The sequence below is a fragment of the Sebastes fasciatus genome, chromosome 13 (assembly GCF_043250625.1).
Source record: "Sebastes fasciatus isolate fSebFas1 chromosome 13, fSebFas1.pri, whole genome shotgun sequence".
NCBI classification, from domain to species: Eukaryota; Metazoa; Chordata; class Actinopteri; order Perciformes; family Sebastidae; genus Sebastes; species Sebastes fasciatus.
In genome coordinates, this window is record NC_133807.1 from 31,338,268 (window position 1) to 31,356,804 (window position 18,537).

General features: G+C 37.8%; 2 protein-coding genes across 6 annotated transcripts; both read left to right on the top strand.

Moving 5' to 3' along the window:
* The first annotated feature begins 371 nt into the window (after nucleotides 1–371).
* On the top strand, nucleotides 372–5,933 carry LOC141781283 (relaxin-3-like). The gene is made up of 2 exons (XM_074656916.1): nucleotides 372–3,156; nucleotides 4,255–5,933. Exons 1-2 carry the CDS (start codon nucleotides 2,838–2,840, stop codon nucleotides 4,536–4,538), a joined length of 603 nt encoding a protein of 200 aa, XP_074513017.1. The 5' UTR covers nucleotides 372–2,837; the 3' UTR covers nucleotides 4,539–5,933.
* A 940-nt stretch (nucleotides 5,934–6,873) lies between these two features.
* il12rb2l (interleukin 12 receptor, beta 2a, like) lies at nucleotides 6,874–18,469 on the top strand. 5 transcript variants are annotated; one of them, XM_074656918.1, is made up of 15 exons: nucleotides 6,874–7,014; nucleotides 7,828–7,923; nucleotides 10,137–10,284; nucleotides 10,398–10,546; nucleotides 10,864–11,009; nucleotides 11,767–11,908; nucleotides 12,961–13,037; nucleotides 13,154–13,388; nucleotides 14,798–14,992; nucleotides 15,199–15,303; nucleotides 15,936–16,082; nucleotides 16,715–16,864; nucleotides 17,029–17,098; nucleotides 17,478–17,574; nucleotides 17,731–18,469. In XM_074656918.1, the coding sequence occupies exons 2-15, from the start codon at nucleotides 7,854–7,856 to the stop codon at nucleotides 18,094–18,096; spliced, it is 2,097 nt and encodes a 698-aa protein (XP_074513019.1). In that variant the 5' UTR covers nucleotides 6,874–7,014; nucleotides 7,828–7,853; the 3' UTR covers nucleotides 18,097–18,469. The 5 variants fall into 5 exon arrangements, with proteins under 5 accessions (XP_074513019.1, XP_074513020.1, XP_074513023.1 ...); XM_074656919.1 differs by having other exon boundaries at nucleotides 11,773–11,908; XM_074656922.1 differs by lacking the exon at nucleotides 17,029–17,098.
* The last annotated feature ends 68 nt before the right edge of the window (nucleotides 18,470–18,537 follow it).

Genomic DNA, 18,537 nt, shown 5'->3' on the forward strand with positions numbered 1-18,537 from the left:
CATTCATTCATTCATTCATTCATTCATACATTCATTCTCACTGTGCAATATAATTTTCCACTTGTGCAATTTTGTTATTAGTCGGTTTATTGTCAATACTGTATATTCTGCTACTATACCTTGACAATAACCTGACAATAACCTGACAATAACCTGATAATAACCTGACAATAACCTGATAATAACCTGACAATAACCTGACAATAACCTGACAATAACCTGACAACAACCTGATAATAAACTGACAATAACCTGACAATAACCTGATAATAACCTGACAATAACCTGACAACAACCTGATAATAAACTGACAATAACCTGACAATAACCTGATAATAACCTGATAATAAACTGACAATAACCTGATAATAAACTGACAATAACCTGACAATAATCTGACAATAACCTGATAATAACCTGACAATAACCTGACAATAACCTGACGCTAACCTGACAATAACCTGACAATAACCTTAAAATAACCTGACAATAACCTGACAATAACCTGACGCTAACCTGACAATAACCTGACAATAACCTGACAATAACCTGACAATAACCTGATAATAACCGAATTGTCTTAAAGGCACAGTAGCACCAATATGTCTACTACAAAGCCCTCCACGCCCATTTGTGGAGCATCACTATCATATAGACATACATTTTTTTACAACTAAGGCGGATGCTATATATTTTAATCTTAGTGCTTATCAAAATTTGTCATTTGATAATGTCACAACCATTCAATAACATTACTATCAGGGTTTGGGTCATATTACTTTGAAATGTGGTTAGTTACTGAATACAAATTACATGGCATGTTTTTGTAATCCATTGAATTACAAAAAATGTAGTCCAGTCTGATTATAAAGCAGGTTTAAGTGCTATAAATACTGGTAAACTATCAAAACGCTCAATATACGGAGAAATACACACAGCCCGTATTCAGAAATTGTACGTTTGAAAAAAGCCAATTCTGTTGAAATGCACTAAAACGGAGCGTTTCAGACAGAGGGTAAATACAGGTATATTCAGGCAGACAGTATGAGGAAAATAAAGTTTTTTTTTTAACATTACAGCATGTAAACATGTTCTAGTAGAAACACAAAATATAAGTATGAACCTGAAAATGGGCATGATATTGGACCTTTAAACATATCAAAGTTTTTTCTTTTCAGTACAAGTAAAATACATTTTGCATATTCACTATTTGCAATTGGTCAAATCTAATTTCCCTAACAAAACAGCACTGACACAAACTACAAGTGTACTGTGTGTATTCTACAACATGTGGGATGCTGTTTTATTTTGTGTACATTTTTGTTGCTGCTGTTTTTTTTCCAAATCTTTTTTTATTGTTTATGGCAAAGGTCATACATAACTCAGTGTCTGTGACATGAAATAAAAACAGAAAAAGGACCGCCCCTTCAGATAGCCTGCTTGAATTCTTTTTACCCTAAGTCACTTTTTATAGGCTAGTTATGCAGTGGCCATACAACAGCACATATAAATAAATAATAATAATAATGATAATAATACAAATAATAATAAACGAAGCAATTTCAATAGGGCTCTAAACACAAAATTAATTTATAAATGATGTCATTACCCCTTAAATCAAGTTATACAGTATAGGACCATATTATATAAATGTATCTACCGTGTGCATTTCAGATACAACACATATTTTTTTTTTTTTTTAAAAGTATGGCCCATTGCATTTTCACATTGCTCCCATGACCTCCGCAGGTCGCCTCTGTGACACTGTGTTAATGAATGCCGGGGTGGACACCCTCCTAAAATGCCATTTTGTTTGCTTGTTATCGTCACATTAATTACAAATTCATCATCCCCATTGTAATATCCTAAACGAGCGACCTTTGACTATGTGGATACACAGATAAAAATGTGTTTTATTTTTGTCTGACTCATAATAAGGCTTCTATGTTATCTGCCTTTGAAAATGTCACTGGTCCTGTCTCCTTCCTCCCAGTTCACCTTTTGGCAAAGAGATGACTAGAATAAGCAATTTTTCAAGAGAAAAGGAAAATGATACACACTGAAGTCACACAGGGTCTCGTGGGGATTCAAAATGACAAAACCGATGTAAATAATTGTGATATCGTCACAATGGCCTAAATATATTCCTGTAGTGGTGTCAGCGAATGTTAAATCTTATCAGGGGAATTCATGGCAACATAATTAGGCCTGAAAAGTTCATTGCATGCGTTCAGACAATCACAGTTCATTGTATGTTTTTAATTTTTGAAAGGAATTTCCTTTCATTGAACATCTTCTTGTGAGACTTAAGTGTTGATTATCCTTATGCTATTCTTTGGTGTCAGCTGCCAACAACTGATAAATTGCCTGATTTTTTCTTGCTTTTATTTGACAGATTTATTCAGCTCATAGAATATATCACCTTACACAGCAATCTATGGTATCTGTAGGGGACACAAGACCATGATATCTAGTGATTTAGCAATTTATATTGCAGCAATATGTCAAAGGAAATTGATATATCTGCAAATACCTATGAGAAGCATATTGGTTAGTTGGAGACACGTCACATAGTCTCATATTTATTGCTTTTGGTTGACATTATTAATGTCAATATGCTCTTCATATTCACATTGACCCATGGTTATGGAATCGTTAACATATTAAATGTAAGTGAGGTGACATTGAAAGTGACAAAAGTGCTTCTCATGCTGAAACACAATTAGATCATCTGACATATTCATTAATTATGCCACCTTTGGTCCGCTTTTTGTCTCCATAAAGGTCTCTGGCTGTATCTCTCATTCAAATCTGTTCTTCTTCCGTAGAAGGCCTGCATGCGCACAGTATGCAGGGCTCCAGACCCCCTTTATAAACCACGCCTGGGCCAGCTAGAAAGTCACAACTCTTGCAAACAGGGAGACAAAAAAGCTAAGTGCTGCTCAAAGCAAAGAACCTCCTGTCGTTTTAACCACTTCTGTTTTGCTGTGTTTACTATGTGGAAGGCTGCAGTGCTGGCTGTGTGTCTGCTGGTGGCTGGGGTTCAGCCCTTGGACGACCCAACATATGGGGTGAAGCTCTGTGGCCGTGAGTTCATCCGGGCAGTCATCTTCACCTGTGGAGGCTCACGATGGAAACGGTCGCTCAGGACTGCAGGTGAGAGGCTGAGGGTGCTATACTGGCCTTGTGATGTCTCTTATACTACAATCACTGTTAGGGTTTCATCTGGTGACCAAAACAAATCCATTCATGATATCGGCTTTTATTTTTTTTTAATTTCAGATGTTATGAGTTCTCTGGATCTCTGCAAATTCTTTGTATGTCCATGATGAAGTTTCTGTCTTTATTACCTTCTTCTGCTCATTTGTGATTGTGTGCAATGTGCAGAAAAGCATATGGCAATGATAACTTCAATGCAGGGACAATAAAACATGTTTTTTCATGTGCAGATAGACAGAAAATACTACTAATTGCATTTGTATTGAACAATCATGTTGTTTGGTATAATATTAATAATAATAATGATAGAAAAAAATAATAATAGAAAATAATAATAATAGAAAATAATAATACAAAATATTTTTATATTTATATATAGGCTATTATATGTAGGCTACCTGAGTAGAAAGTACAAAAGTAGTTTGTTAAATTAATTAATTATATAATCGTAATGATAATAATAGCAATAATAATAGTAACAATAATAACATCAACAATAATAATAATATTAATTAATAATAAAATATTTTTATATTTATATGTTTTTATAATAATAGCTAGATGACAGTGGAGAGAAAAACTACAAAAATAAATTTATAAATTAAATTAAATTAAATAAAATAAAATAAAATAACAACAATAGTAATAGCAGATAAATTAATACTTTCATAATGAGCAATTGTATAGTTGGCTTGGTCAGTGTTTACAGTATGGACAATCTATGCTGGAATCAGAGAGCTATACTCCTCATTCACATTGCTATTAGATGTATTATGGTGAACCACTTAATAAAGAAACTTCCCAAATATTTATCTGAGCTTTTGATCCTCAAAAAACTTAATATACTGCATCCTATTGGTTTGCATCTTCCCCAGAAATGTTCAGGACTTCTGACACTCACTCCCTGCCATCTTTATCAATTATTTTAAAGACAATACAGATACTGGACAGGGTCAGGGACAAACTATCATTTAATCCCTCAGTGTGACAGAAAAGTGTTCTCTGATTCTTCATTTGCCCGTTTCACTGCTGCAGATGTTTCAGAGGATCCATTCAGCTCCCGTCAGGAGGAGTCCTCGGAGGGCTTGAGTTACAATCCCGCGGTGGAGAGCATCCTCCAAAGGAACAGAGACCAAAGCTTCACAGAGAGAGACAACCAAGAGGGAGTGTTCAGCAGGTCGGCCCGCTCTTTCATCAGCGACGAAATCCTGGAAGCTCTACGCAAGGCTGACCGCAAGGGCCGGGACGTGGTGGTGGGCCTGTCCAACGCCTGCTGCAAGTGGGGCTGCAGCAAGAGCGAGATCAGCTCCCTTTGCTGAAAGTCGACCTTTGCCCTCTGAGTGAATACACCGGCAGACAACACAAACAGACACACTTCTTTTTTCCTCACACACTTCTCATGAATTTGAGGTCATTTTATATCCAGTGTCTTTCAGTTAAACCGTTATATGAACTGTTTGAATTGTTTTTTTTATTTTTTAGTATCTATGAAGTGTATGGAAAGGGCTGCCATGTGTTCAAAATGTTTATATATACATATATTTCTGTTTAAAAATGCCTTCTAGGCTTTGTAATGAACACCCTTAATTATTCAATCTTGAATCAAGCTGTCTTGTCCTTCCCACTATATCACACACACTGTTATTAACTTAATTTTTCATTACCAGCTAAATTGTACGTCTGAAAATTCAAGGGAATATACTTTGTTAGGATCATTTGCATAAAAAGTCACTAATGTCTAATCTTGTTTGTAAATTAGAAGTAGATTTGTTGGTATTTTGCATTTGTTTTTGTTGCATTTGTTTCATGGCACACTGAGCGCTAAATGTGTTAAAGGTTCAGATCCATAATAAAAAATGTGTTAAAAGAACCATATCATTGCCTTTTTAAGTAATCTTTGTCTTTCCTCAATTTGCTAAGGCTGAAAATAATCTCACTTCACCTGAAATACGCTGTGCTGGCACATTTTGCATGTGATGCATCTCCGTACTTCCATAAAATCCGACTTTGAGAAAGTGACCTTTTCAGGTCCCACATTTAAAACTGAGTAAACGTACAGAAGTATTTGGCCTATCGGCAACATTAATTTAAAAAGTAAATAAGTATCTGCATGAAAATGACCCCTGTAGAAACCAATATAAGAGTATTAGTCTATATATTACATTATTAGATAATTAATATTGATGCATCAATATGTAAGCAGCCTTTTAGTGATGTAGTAGAGGAGACTACATTATACTGTTTACATTTTAGTCGAGGGGTTCAACAATGTAAACCTATAGGGCCTCTCCAAAAGGCCACAAGGTAAATCTGAGGGGTCGTGGGATGATTAATATGGTAGGAAAGAAAGAAAAAAAACTTCTGCTACGCAAATTTGCATACATTTATTTATTATTCACTTACCAAAACATCTCAATCGCCCCCTGGTGGCTGGCTGCAGTATAGGTCATAAAGCCCACTGAAATGTGTTCATTTTTCTGATGTTTGGTTTTAATTAGTTATTTAATGTTATAAAAAGGGGGTGAGACGTCATGATTGACAACTGTTCAGAGTGAAGTAGTCACAGAGCCGGAGGCTCGAGAATTGACTAGCGAAGGAGGCTAAATAACGCTCCAAACTTGCGCAAAACTTTGGAGAGGAAAAACTTTCATGCATTTTCAAAAGGGGTCCCTTGACCTCTGACCTCCAGATATGTGAATATAAATGGGTTCTATGGGTACCCACGAGTCTCCCCTTTACCGACATGCCCACCTTATGATAATCACATGCTGTTTGGGGGCAAGTCATAGTCAAGTCAGCACACTGACACACTGACAGCTGTTGTTGCCTGTTGGGCTGCAGTTTGCCATGTTATCATTTGAGCATATTGTTTTATGCTAAATGCAGTATCTGTGAGGGTTTCTGGACATTGTCAGTGCTTTGTGTTGTTAATTGATTTCCATATAAATATATATATATATATATATATATATATTCAGAATATTTCGGCTTAACTTTTGTACAGTGGAAGGAATACAGTTTATGGAAAGTAGAGTCACAAGCAGGTCGGGACCCACTAGTTTCATCTTTCACAAATGCATTGCATCTCATAAGTTTATATCGTTTTAATGTAAACTCTTAATATGAAAAGTAACTACAGTTGTAACTGCAGTAGAGTAGAAAGTAGCATAAACAGTATATTATAATATTTATAATTAAAATAATTTATAATATATTTTTTATAATAATAAAAAGATGACAGTGGAAAGAAAAAGTACAACAACAAATAAATAATAAATAAAATAAAATAAAATCAAATCAAATTAAATCAAATTAAACAAAACAAAAAAATCATAAAATAAAATAAAACCAAATAAAATAAAATAAAATAAAATAATTTTTTGACCTTCAAAAAACTTGATAAGAAATGTATGCCTCTTTAAAAAACTTCTCCAGTCTCACTCTGTGGAGGGAGTTTCAGGTGAGCTGTGGTCCCTAAACAGTAGATTGCATCACTGCTCAGTCTTATCAGTAACTGCTCTGTCATGTGGTTAAAGAGTTTGTTTCTATGTGAAGTTACTTTGGTTATTATGTATTTGGACCTGCAGACAGGAAGTATTAAACTCTGCACGTGTGGTTCATGGTTTGACTGCGTGTGTGACGTCACTGGCAATTCCAGAACAGAACGGGGGCGTGGCTACCCGGTAAAACTCAAACGGACTAACTTGAACTCTCCGCAACAAAGTATCTCTGTGAACCGGGTTATTACACCGCTGCAGAATGCACTGCACACATCCCAGCGTGTCTCATAATGAGGTAAATAAGATACAAATACATATAGTATATATGGAAAAACAGCTTGAGACAGAACAATATTCACATGACTTTTACACAGTATTTGAACTGTTGCTGTTGTGCTTTCATGTAACTTTCCAACTATAATGCTACATCTGTATTAGTTAATTTGTGTGCATATGACAGACAGACTGGATGTGAAACTGCTGAATGTACAGTATGTTTAGATACACGTGTTGGTGATTCATAGATCGCTGTAATACTGTCACAAACAAAGGGCTTGGAGTTAAAGGATGTGTCTGCTACAGGCTGTACAGCTTCCGTGGCTGGTACATTTCCTGTGTTTATATAAACAGCATATGTGTGTTTATATATACAGTATATGTGTGTTTATATATAAAGTATATATGTGTGTTTATATATACAGTATATGTGTGTGTATATATGCAGTATATGTGTGTATATGTGTGTTTATATATACAGTATATATGTGTGTATATGTGTGTTTATATATACACAGTATATGTGTGTGTATATGTGTGTTTATATATACGGTATATGTGTGTGTATATGTCTGTTTATATATAAAGTATATGTGTGTGTATATGTGTGTTTATATATACAGTATATATGTGTGTATATGTGTGTTTGTATATACAGTATATGTGTGTGTATATGTGTGTTTATATATATAGTATATGTGTGTGTATATGTGTATTTATATATACACAGTATATGTGTGTGTATATGTGTGTTTATATATACGGTATATGTGTGTGTATATGTCTGTTTATATATAAAGTATATGTGTGTGTATATGTGTGTTTTCCACAGGCACTAGAGGCCTGGGTCCAAATGTAATGGCCACACTCAGGAGAGGGTGGCTTCTGTCCATTTTGCTGGTCAACGTGCCACATTGTTTTGCTCCAGGTAGGATTATCCACAGTTTATACACGTTATTAATATACTGTATAAGCTCAATTCTTCCTCCTTTGGTGCTTGTGCTTTTTTCCAATTTTATGCTACTTTATACTTTTACTCCATTCAGAGGGAAATACGGCCCTTTTTTACTCATCTATATTTATTTAACAGCTATATTATAATATGCTGTGCAAGATTTGACATACAAAATATGTGATCAGCTTATAATAAATGATGTGTTGTTAAAGATAAACAGCCGATTAGACAGGCTATTATCAGTCACTATAAGTCCATAGATGTGGGTTAATAGGGGCCCTACTACACCCACTAGTAGGTTTTATCATCTATTCACATGGTAGATCACTGAAAGAAGGTATAAAAGGACACGACAGCGACCATAGTAACTATGACACGAGCAGAAGCAGAAGTCAGGCGCTGTAGTATAGATGATGTGAAACTCCATAAGGGCTGAAGGTAGGGGACGATGGATGGTACACAAAACACAGGGTTTTCACCGAGGAGACATGTGTAGTTGTCTTTGTGTTCATAATTATTTTAACCCATAACACAATGTTTTTCCCTAAACTTAACTGTTTTTTTTGCCTACACCTAAAGAAGTTGTAGTTTTTTTTCCTAAACCAAAAGAAGTTGTAGTTTTTTTGTTGTTTTTGTTTGTTTTCAGAATAATAAAGATTGAGCTGGGTGTTTTATGTGCAGCACATCAAGCTTGACATGTTTATGATAATGGGCTCTTGGTGCTAAAATATGCAGATCACATGCTTATAGCTTTTCTCATTTGTAGACTGACCCTCACCCTCACCCTACTGTATATAATGTTGCATTACTGTCTGTACTGAAGAGGAAGTGGTGACAGTGGGACGGATGCATGTGGACCCAGACGGATATAAAGCGCTCATTTCCTGTTAACGGTACCGGCAGGGCGCGTCCTTGCAACATGCTGTGTGTGTGTGTGTGTGCAGGCATTGAATTGATCTCCGCTAAAAGTGTAAAGGCTTTCGAGAAATGGGTAAAGGTGACAGTCGTGTGATGAATAGAAAAAAAGGTGTTTTTGTGTGTGTTGGGGGTATGAGCGGAAGCACGTATGAGAGAGTAGCACTCTGTATTTTTCTTGTGGTGAAGATAAGTCTTCTATCTATTATGTCTTCTATCTCAGATATTCACTTCCTCTTTCTTTGCTATTATAACAGTTAAGTCTATCTGATTAATACACTATGGAATATTAACAAGAATTTACATTCAATTTGTAATACTCCTCAAACTGACTGGATGTTTTGACTAAAATGAGTTTGGGGAGATTTTAAAGAGTTCTAGCAGCAGATCGGAGTGTTTATTTGATTTCTTCTTCTACTACTTGTGTGTATTCATTTTTATTTTTAGCTTTATATTTCTTTTATATTTTTTCTTTATGACTCACAATCTCCTGGAAGTTTGTCACAATGGGTTAGTACCTTTGTGTTTTGTGACTCATAGTGGTAGCATTTTAGTCTGTGTACCTGCCCCTAACTTCACCTCTCCCCCCCTTGCTTGGATCTGCATGTTTTGTTTCGGACAGAACAATAGACATTTAAATAGCTCTGCGTACTACGTGTCAAGTGGTGTTTTTTTTTTTTTAAACATCTAAACCCACACTAAAACTATCCCAGCCTAATTCAAAAGCCCTGCAAGTAAATCCTAACTTCAGGAAGATTATAAAGTTCAGCTTTAGTTGAAACTGACTGAACAAGATCATGTTTGTATTAATAGAGAATCAGTTTTTGTTTTTACTCCTTACCAGGGTCTAAAATTATTTTTTTCCGCCAAATGCATAACATCTGTATACATTTTTTTTCTTTACTTTTTTATGCAATCAGAATAGTAGGATCTGCATTTGCATTTCACTTTGCAAAGTATTAACTGAGTTAATATTTGCTTGTAAACTATTAATTAGAAATCAATACAGGGTTTTTGAGAATCGATACAGTGTCACAAAACGTAATAATTAAATACTCAATATTTTCAATATTTTCTTCCACCCCTAATAAACACTGAGTAACAGACAGTAGAAATGTGGATCATGTAACTTCAATCCCCCCCAAAAATATTTCTTAATATAAGAATGGTGGCAGGTGACCTGAAAGTTTTACCTGCCACAGCCAACATTTACCCTGTATGAGGCAGGTGCTAATTTCATTCCCTGCCTCTTACCCTCTTTGTTTCTCCAGGTCCTCCTGATGCTCTCTCTCCTCCTGAGTGCTGTATCCCATGTGGTGGGGAAAACAACTGTGCAGATATCCACTGTAGTTGGAATTCGAGGCCGGACCCTCAGATCCCGACGTACTACAGCCTGCACTGGAAGCCGGCAAATAGCGAGTAATTACAACCAGAAATATTCCTTGTCATCGTCTTGATGACTTCTTGGTGACAATAATCTGATAACTTTGGGAGAAGTCTTCTGAATTTGTTTCATTCGTCTTCTCTTCCAGGGAGGAGCATGTGATCAATGGGACCATTTTGAGTTGGATTATCCTTCGTGAACATTTCCCTCGCGGGGAACTTCATGTTTGGGTCCAGGCTAAGAACCAGTATGGTTCTAACAAATCTGAGGAGGCTGTGTTTGATACAGCAAATATCAGTGAGTCAGTCCTGCACATTCTCGTTCATAGATACAGACACCAACGACCACAACAGTGATACTCGGGGCCTTTCTGACAACCAGAATCACAATAAATTACCTGTTTAAAGGGACTGTATGAACGTTTTTACACGTATAATCGTTTTTTTTATTGCCAATGTGTGAACAGGTTGTAACCTAACCTATAAAATGAGACCTTCCACGACTTTCTGGGTCTCCTCTATCAGCCTCCAGACTGCTTTTAACGTGAAGAATGCAGGCCGGTTTAAGTGATATTTCATATTAGATTGTTTTTGTGTGTCCGTCTCTGTTTCTAGACAAGATGCCCCCTCCTAACGTCTCATTTCCGAGCCATGAGGAGTCATTAGGGGTTTCCTGGGAGTCCAGCTGTGATGAGCATCATGTCTCTGTGGGCGTTTGTGACATCAGATATCGGATTAAGGACGACCACATCTGGCTTGAGGTGTTTTGGTCTTCCACTATACAGTGCTGCAGGGATGACCTATTTTTGTAGGCCAACCAGGAAGTTAGCATCGCTCTGGTTCCCTCGACAAAAAGCCAATGGGTTTGTTCCATTGGGTTTTGGATTATTGCAGAAAATAAACTCTGTGGCAAACAAACATTTATACTTACACGTTTTTTTCCGTAATCTTCACAAATGGACACCACTTTTATGATTTTTGAAGCGTAAATGCATTCACAAGAAGTAAAAAGCTAACGTTAGGCTAAAAACGAACTACACCACGGTCACATGACTTCACGTTGCCACCAGTAAACTAACGGTGTTTGGCGTGGTGACGTTTAGTAGTCTAATTTCCTGTTAGCAACCGTCTTTTTTTAAGACACATAAAGGCTTCAAACTTCACCAGTGTGGTAATTATTGATGTATTTTATGTCGTAGAACAAAACGTTAAAATCTCTTCAGCTTGTGTTAACCACAGACCTTATTCCAGGCATCTAACTAAAAACCCATTGACTTCCAGATGAGGGAACCGGAAGTGCTAAAATGCTTACTCATTTCCGGGTTAAAGCACTCTATTTTCCTTTTCTTTCTCTCAACATGGTCCAAACTGTGTAATTTAGTAAATTGACATGGAGGAGACTGTGCCGTCCTCAAAGATAACCTTGCAAATCTTGCAAGAAGAACTGTATATTGTTGATTGACTAAAGCTTTGTCAACTGAATGCATGCTCAAGCTCATTTTTTCCCTTTCTACACAGGAAGAGGATAAAGTCAGCCTCAGCTATACCGTCGACGATCCCCAGCCCGCCACGGACTATGAATTTCAAGTTCGTTGTTCCTGTGACCCAGGTGTGAAGAGTGACTGGAGTGACATCGCCGAAATACGAAGCACAGAGAAGGGTGGGTCCTCATTTGCAATTTAGCATCAGCAAAGAACTTGGAGAAGGTTGACAGATTTTTATAGTTTCTTCTGTTTGTTTTGTGCTGTTTTTATTTAAAGGGACTGTTTGTAAGAATCAGACATTGGTTGTAACAGCGACACCTGTGGCTGTTAAGTCAACGAAAGTCAGCGTCCTGTTGCTTGCGCTCACCCGTCTGCACGCGCTACCTGAATGTGAGCGAGCATCCGTCAAAACAGTGAGGCGACACACGTCAGCTAAAACCACAATATCACTCTATATTTCAGCTGCTTGGCAGTAATGTTAGCTGACCAGACGAAGGTCTCTAGTGTTGGCTTTTCCTGCCTCAGCCTCCCGACCGCGGCCGGAGGGAACAGGGGAGACACCGGCACCCGGTCAGAGACGACAACGTTTCTCGCTCCAGGGGCCCGTCCCTTTACAAGACACAGAAAACCTCTGTTGGTCTGGAGGAGCTGCAGCAGTTATTTCTGCACAAATGTCCACTGTGTGTTTTCACTTCATGAAAGTTAATTGTAACATTTTGGTCGCCCGAAAATGTCTCATTCAGCGTTCAGTTGTACTTAGCTCCAACCTCTCATGTCACTTCTGGTTGCAAAAAAACATATGGCGACGGACAAAATGCCAAACTCGAGGCTTCGAAACGGCAGTCCACATACCAATAAGTGACGTCACGGTGACTACTTCCACTTCTTATCTACAGTCTAAGCTCCGAGGTAACCAGTGGAAAGAAGTTAACATTCCTGGCCATAAACACCCTATAAAATAGGGAATTGTCATTTTTACACTTTTACAAACGATAATTGGCGAGCTTTGGTGCTGATAGGTGGATTTTGTTTCCTTTAGACAGAGCCAGGCTAGCTTGAAGAAAAAGGACTAATCTAATTTACCCCAACAGTATTGTCTAAACAAAATAACAATTTCTCTGCTAAAACTATGAACCACTGAGTTCAATAATCCTGCACTGTGTTCTGATTTTACCATCATCTCTCTGGTTTTCTCTCCTCCTTGCTAATCTGTTCCTCCCTTGTTCAGCCCCTGTTGGAGAGCTGGATGTATGGAGGGACTGTGGGATATCCCAGGCAAGCTCTGACTGTGTTCTGACCTGGAAGGTACTTAAACAAATTACCCACAATCGTTATTCACATGACTGAAATAATGAACCACTCAGTCTCACTTTATGCAGACTCACCCCTCGCTAACCTCTCCTTCTTTTCATCCCATCCAGAGGCTTCCTATATCTCAGGCTCGCGGTGTCATTCTGGGATATGGAGTCAAACTGCTTTACAATAACGACACTGTGAAGGTGGTGAACGTGTCCACGGCTGAGTCAAATTGCTGGCTGGTGGAGGAGACGCAATGCCACTTCACAACCTCTCTAAAGGATGCATCATTAGTCAGTGTGTCTGCCTACAACGCTCTTGGTGCCACAGTGCCTTCTTCTCTGGCTATGCCAGTACCAGGTATCAGTTGCCCCGACTTGTCACTGAGTAAAAAGTAGAAGTAGGAAGTGTTGAAAGCATCAGGGGCCGTATTCACAAAACATCCTAAATTGAGTCACTCAGAAAGCCTTTTAGAGCTAAAAGTATGAAGTTAGAGGTAATCCAGAGGACTCCTAAGTCACTAAGACCTGCTCTCAATCAGGAAATGACAGATTGCAAATTTGTCACCACTTCCTTTGTCCTCTATGTGACGCTAGAGAACATGTGCTAAACATGCATTATGTTGCTCATTATCAAGAGTAGACCACACAATGTAAATTTAATGTGAATCAGATGATGTTTGTCACATAACGCTGACTTCCTGTTGCCAGTAGGTGGCGCTATGACTATGAGTCAATATTGCCATGTAGATTTCCTCAGGCTTGGACTGCTATGAAGTAGGTCAAGTTTTGGGCAGATTGGACCAAGTACAGTCTAGTTACAACAGTTTGTCGTTCAATGGCGAATCATGTAAATTCTCCGACATGCCACGTCAACGCCGTTTCGTAAAAACTCAAGATTTGAACAACTTTTCATCACAAAGGTCTTAAGATTTTACTGACCAAATTTGAAGTCAATCCGGTTAAATTTTGAGGAGGAGTTTGTTAAAGTACAGAGCCTAGAAATGGCCAAAAATACACAAAAAATCTCACACAAAAATAAAAAATGGCCGACTTCCTGTTGGGTTTAGAGCATGGCCCCAAGTGACTTTTTTTTAAGTGTAAATGTGATACATGTGTCTACCAAATTTCGTTCATCTATGTGAAACGTACCGCGAAGGCTGCTTCGTTGAAATTTTGTAGGGGGTGCTATCGAGCCAAGCACAAGAACAATATCACATTTAACACATTTTAGCAAGTTTAATTTGTTTTTGAGCAACATAATGAATTTTTAAAAGCAAATTGTGATGGCAGGTGAATTAATAAGAATCAAATCAGCTCGCCAAATTTAAATATCTCAGCTGAGAATCATATGCGCTTCAGATCCACATTTGTTTGACTGATCATTAAATAATCACCAAATGGACTAAATAAATAAAGCTGATTTATAGGGCCATTACCTGCATAATACGCGATTTGTTCATTCAAATAACAAGTCAATGTCGTTTGCTTTGTTTGATTTGTGGAATTTGTGACACAATATATAAAATATCTAAAACATTTGTCAATGAAATCTAGTCTTAGGTGTTCTCTCAATCCCTCAGAAAAAGTTTTACTTACATTTAGGTGGAGTCCTAATCGTAAAATGAGATCCTTTGTGAATACAGCCCCGGACCTTGTTTCGTGATGTTTAACATGCTTTACTTATTTATATCATCTAACTCCTTCATTTCTATTTTCTCCTGTTGTTGCGGCTCATCAGAACTAACAAAGCTTTCGTCTCTTGCTAAGGTGAAGAGAAAAACGGGGAAGCTATTCGCCTCAAGATGAGTGAAGAGAACCTGACTGTGTCCTGGGATCTGCCCTCTCAGCCCTCTGACAACCTGAAGGAATATGTGGTGCAATACAAACATGCAGGAAGTCCTCCAGGCCGAGGATTTCATTGGATCAAAGTGAACAAAAGCCAGACAACAGTATTCTTTAAAGGTCTGTTTGATACGTTCATAGCAATAGTTAACAGCGCTGCCTAAATATTTCAAACATCTGACTGAGAAGCCCCTGAAAGTGATAAAGAAGATTGATTTAAAGAAACCATCACTCAGTGATAATCACTTATTACATTTTCAGTTTGAGAATCCCAAGGACTCATTGGAAATGTGCTGTTTAACTGTGATGTGTGTCTCCACCTACAGGTCAATATGAATGGTACAAACCCTACCAAGTGTCACTGTTCACTGTATCACACAGCAATAAAGTCCATCACCTCTCATCAGTTATTGGATATTCACTTCAAGGAAGTAAGTATTTATGCATTGTTTTTGAGCTATCTTTTAAAAAAAGATATATTTTTCAAATGTTATGTCTTTTAAAGGACCCATATTATACATTTTTATTTATATAATTTTTATTATAAAGCAGTCTTAAGTCCAATATAAATACTGTGAAAGTATCGAAACGCTCAATCCACAGGGAAATACACACAGCCCGTATTCAGAAACTCTGCATTTGAAACAAGCGCCCAGGATTTCTGTCCATTTGTGATGTCATAAATATACGATATTTAGAAACTTGACACAATTTTAAACGTAAACATTCTAAACGTGTCCCAGTTTATTCCTGGTTGCAGTGTATGTGAATGTCAGGAAGTAAACATGGAACCAAGCTGTTGCCCAGCAACGCAATTCTGTTGCAATTTCGTTGCAATTCCGTCGAAATGCGCTAAAACGGAGCGTTTAAGACAGAGGGTGAATACAGGCATATTCAGGCATACAATATGAGGAAAATAAAGTTTTTTTTTAACATTACAGCATGTAAACATGTTCTAGTAGCAACACAAAATACAAGTATGATCCTGCAAATGAGCATGATATGGGACCTTTAAATCAAATAAACTTGTAATCATCACGCACCTTTCTCTGTCACTTTCCAGTCCCCTCCAGAGTGCCATCATTTCAGGTGTTTTCCATCGCTGCCACTGGTGGGACCATGTCCTGGGAGTCTGTTCCCCTCTGCGAGCAGAACGGGGTGATCCTGTACTACCAGATAATAGTAGACGATGGAGTAGACGGACAAAACGGTACGCAGCAACACTGTTGTAACACGCTAACATGACGCTAAAACAGTATGTGAGACTTTTTTAGTGTGCCCGAAACCTTAGTATGAAACCAGTAGTATACAAATTGCATACTATTTCTGAAGAAATATTGGTGCCTTCAAAGTTTACCGTGTTCACGAGAAGAGTCCGTATGAACGCCCCCCCCTCTTCTGATATTCACGACCTCGTAAGAGGAAAGTTTTGGAAAGCTCAGAGTTCACAAGTTGTGACGTGTTTGTTGACGTTGTCAGAAATGGTGGAGGCCATGGAAGTTCATTTTTTGGTGCATAATAAGTTAATATATTGTAATTTATATTTATATATTTATATTGTTTTTCTTCGTTATTTTATAATATGTCTGAGGAAAATGTTGATATTCCCAACGACCTAATCTTTTTCCTCTGTCATTATGCCTTTGCAATTCCTGCATTATGTAACCCGCTTGCTAAATTGTTAGCCTCTGTGTCTTCTAGACGCCGGCAGTTTACTGCTCAGTGTGTCCGAAAAGGTGCATGCAAACTAAAGTAATAGTTTACTTAGTTTGGTTTATCGCTGTCAGCTCCTGTATTCTCTGGTTACTTAACCTCACTCCACACTATTTGTCTCTCCTATAGTGTACAACGTGTCTTACAAAAGTAAGACGTTTAAGCTGCAGCATCTCAATCCAGAACAGGACTATGAGGTGCGGATAAGAGCTGTGACTGTAGCCGGACCCGGAGCAAATGAAACAGCAAAGTTCAAAACGAAACAAAGCGAGGATATTGGTATTACATCTCATCTTAATTATTCTCTTCTTGAATGTGATGAACTGTGAAACAAAGATTTTTTAAGTTTTTAAGTGGTGTAATTTGATATTTCTTACAACATAGTAGGTGCATTAATCATATTACTGGCTTAATTAGTTAATCTCTCTCTCTTTTTTTTTCAGCGTACTTAATTCCAGTCGTGCTTGGAATCAGTTTTGTGGTTGTGATATGTGCTGTAGTTGCTTCAGTCTGGTGAGAAAATCTTCTTAAACAACTTATCTTTAACTTATGTTATGTTTCTGAAGCTCTATCCTCCTATCTCTGAGTGATGTATAACTGTGGTACATCACATTTGTTTTCCTTTTGTTGATTAATACTTTGACTATCGGTGTTATCCATTCCCAACTAATCTTTGATAACACTTTAACAAGCAAAATAATATTATTTTTCAGTGCGGTGGTGCATATTGTAAGGATAAAAAAGGATTAAAATTCCCTCCAATCTTGTTGTCTGAACATTGAATAATAATACATTAATGTACAGTTTTAATTGATCTTCAATATTGTGGAAACGTTATGTGATTATGAGGAGTGTCTTATGTTTGGTTTTTACTCTCATTGTGTCCTGCCAGTGTTTGTCGAGGAGAAGACAAACTGGGGCATCGGTGTTTCTATTTCAAAGTGCCAGATGCCCGCAACAGCTACATTATCAGACACATGAAGCACCAGGTGAGAGACTGACTGAAATGATAGGACTTCTGTGAGCCTTTTTAGTCTAATAAACAGGGTTTACACTGATTCCTAAATAATGCCTTTATTTTGCTATTCCACCGGTAACTGCTTATAACAAAAATAATCTTGGGTTTGCGTGTGATCTCCCTGTAGATTAATGAGCCCTTGCCTTGGATCTGCATTGCCGTCTATGAGCCAGACCCGACGCTCTCTCTGTTGGAGGTTGTGGAGATCCAGCCCCGGGCTTTTGAGTCTTCCCCGGAGAACTCCTCCGACCCTGACGGGTTAACTAGGCCAGTGGTCCGAGGTGGCCAAGATGATCAGAGGGAGGAAACGGTCACAGAGGAGTGTCATAGGACTGACCGCAGATATGGAAGAGAGGAGTACAGCAAAATGATTGACTCCGATGAGGAGAGGGACAGGGAGGAAGATTGTTGGAGCTCATCAGAGGAAGGACAGTCAACGTCGGGCTACGAAAAGCACTTCATGCCCACTGCTTTGGAAGTACTGGAAGTTTGATGTTTTCTCTACGTTGGCTGCTCACTGACATTCATCTCAGGGTTGTGTTGTAATTCACTGAGGAAATGTGATATTAGACGAAGAGCCTCTGGACAGGCTCTATTGCCTCTCTCTGCAGGAGCCAGGAGGGCGACGCAGGTCATTGGCTTCATTAGATTAATGTTTGTTTCACCACATGGTGCTCAGTTTGCTTTTTTTATTTCTTTTCCTATTTCAGTTACAACTCATTGGTGATTACCTATGCTGGATTTTGTTATGAACATTTAAACATCCATTAATTTTTTTGTTTACATTGTTGCACCTTAAACTTTATATTTTGATGAATTAGACATACATGCAACTGTCATATATAAATAAACATTTTTTTATAAGCTTCTGGCTGCAGAGTTTCTAACTTTTCTAACAATTCAGCTCATTTCAGTGACAACACAGCCATGCTGG

Bases quoted from the DNA above. Each gene is read 5' to 3' on its own strand.
- LOC141781283 (XM_074656916.1), top strand. From the start codon at position 2,838: ATGCGCACAGTATGCAGGGCTCCAGACCCCCTTTATAAACCACGCCTG. The intron at 3,157-4,254 runs GTGAGAGGCTGA...TCACTGCTGCAG, and splicing joins ACGGTCGCTCAGGACTGCAG to ATGTTTCAGAGGATCCATTC.
- il12rb2l (XM_074656918.1), top strand. From the start codon at position 7,854: ATGGCCACACTCAGGAGAGGGTGGCTTCTGTCCATTTTGCTGGTCAAC. The intron at 13,389-14,797 runs GTATCAGTTGCC...TCTCTTGCTAAG, and splicing joins TCTGGCTATGCCAGTACCAG to GTGAAGAGAAAAACGGGGAA. The intron at 16,865-17,028 runs GTATTACATCTC...TTTTTTTTTCAG, and splicing joins GAAACAAAGCGAGGATATTG to CGTACTTAATTCCAGTCGTG.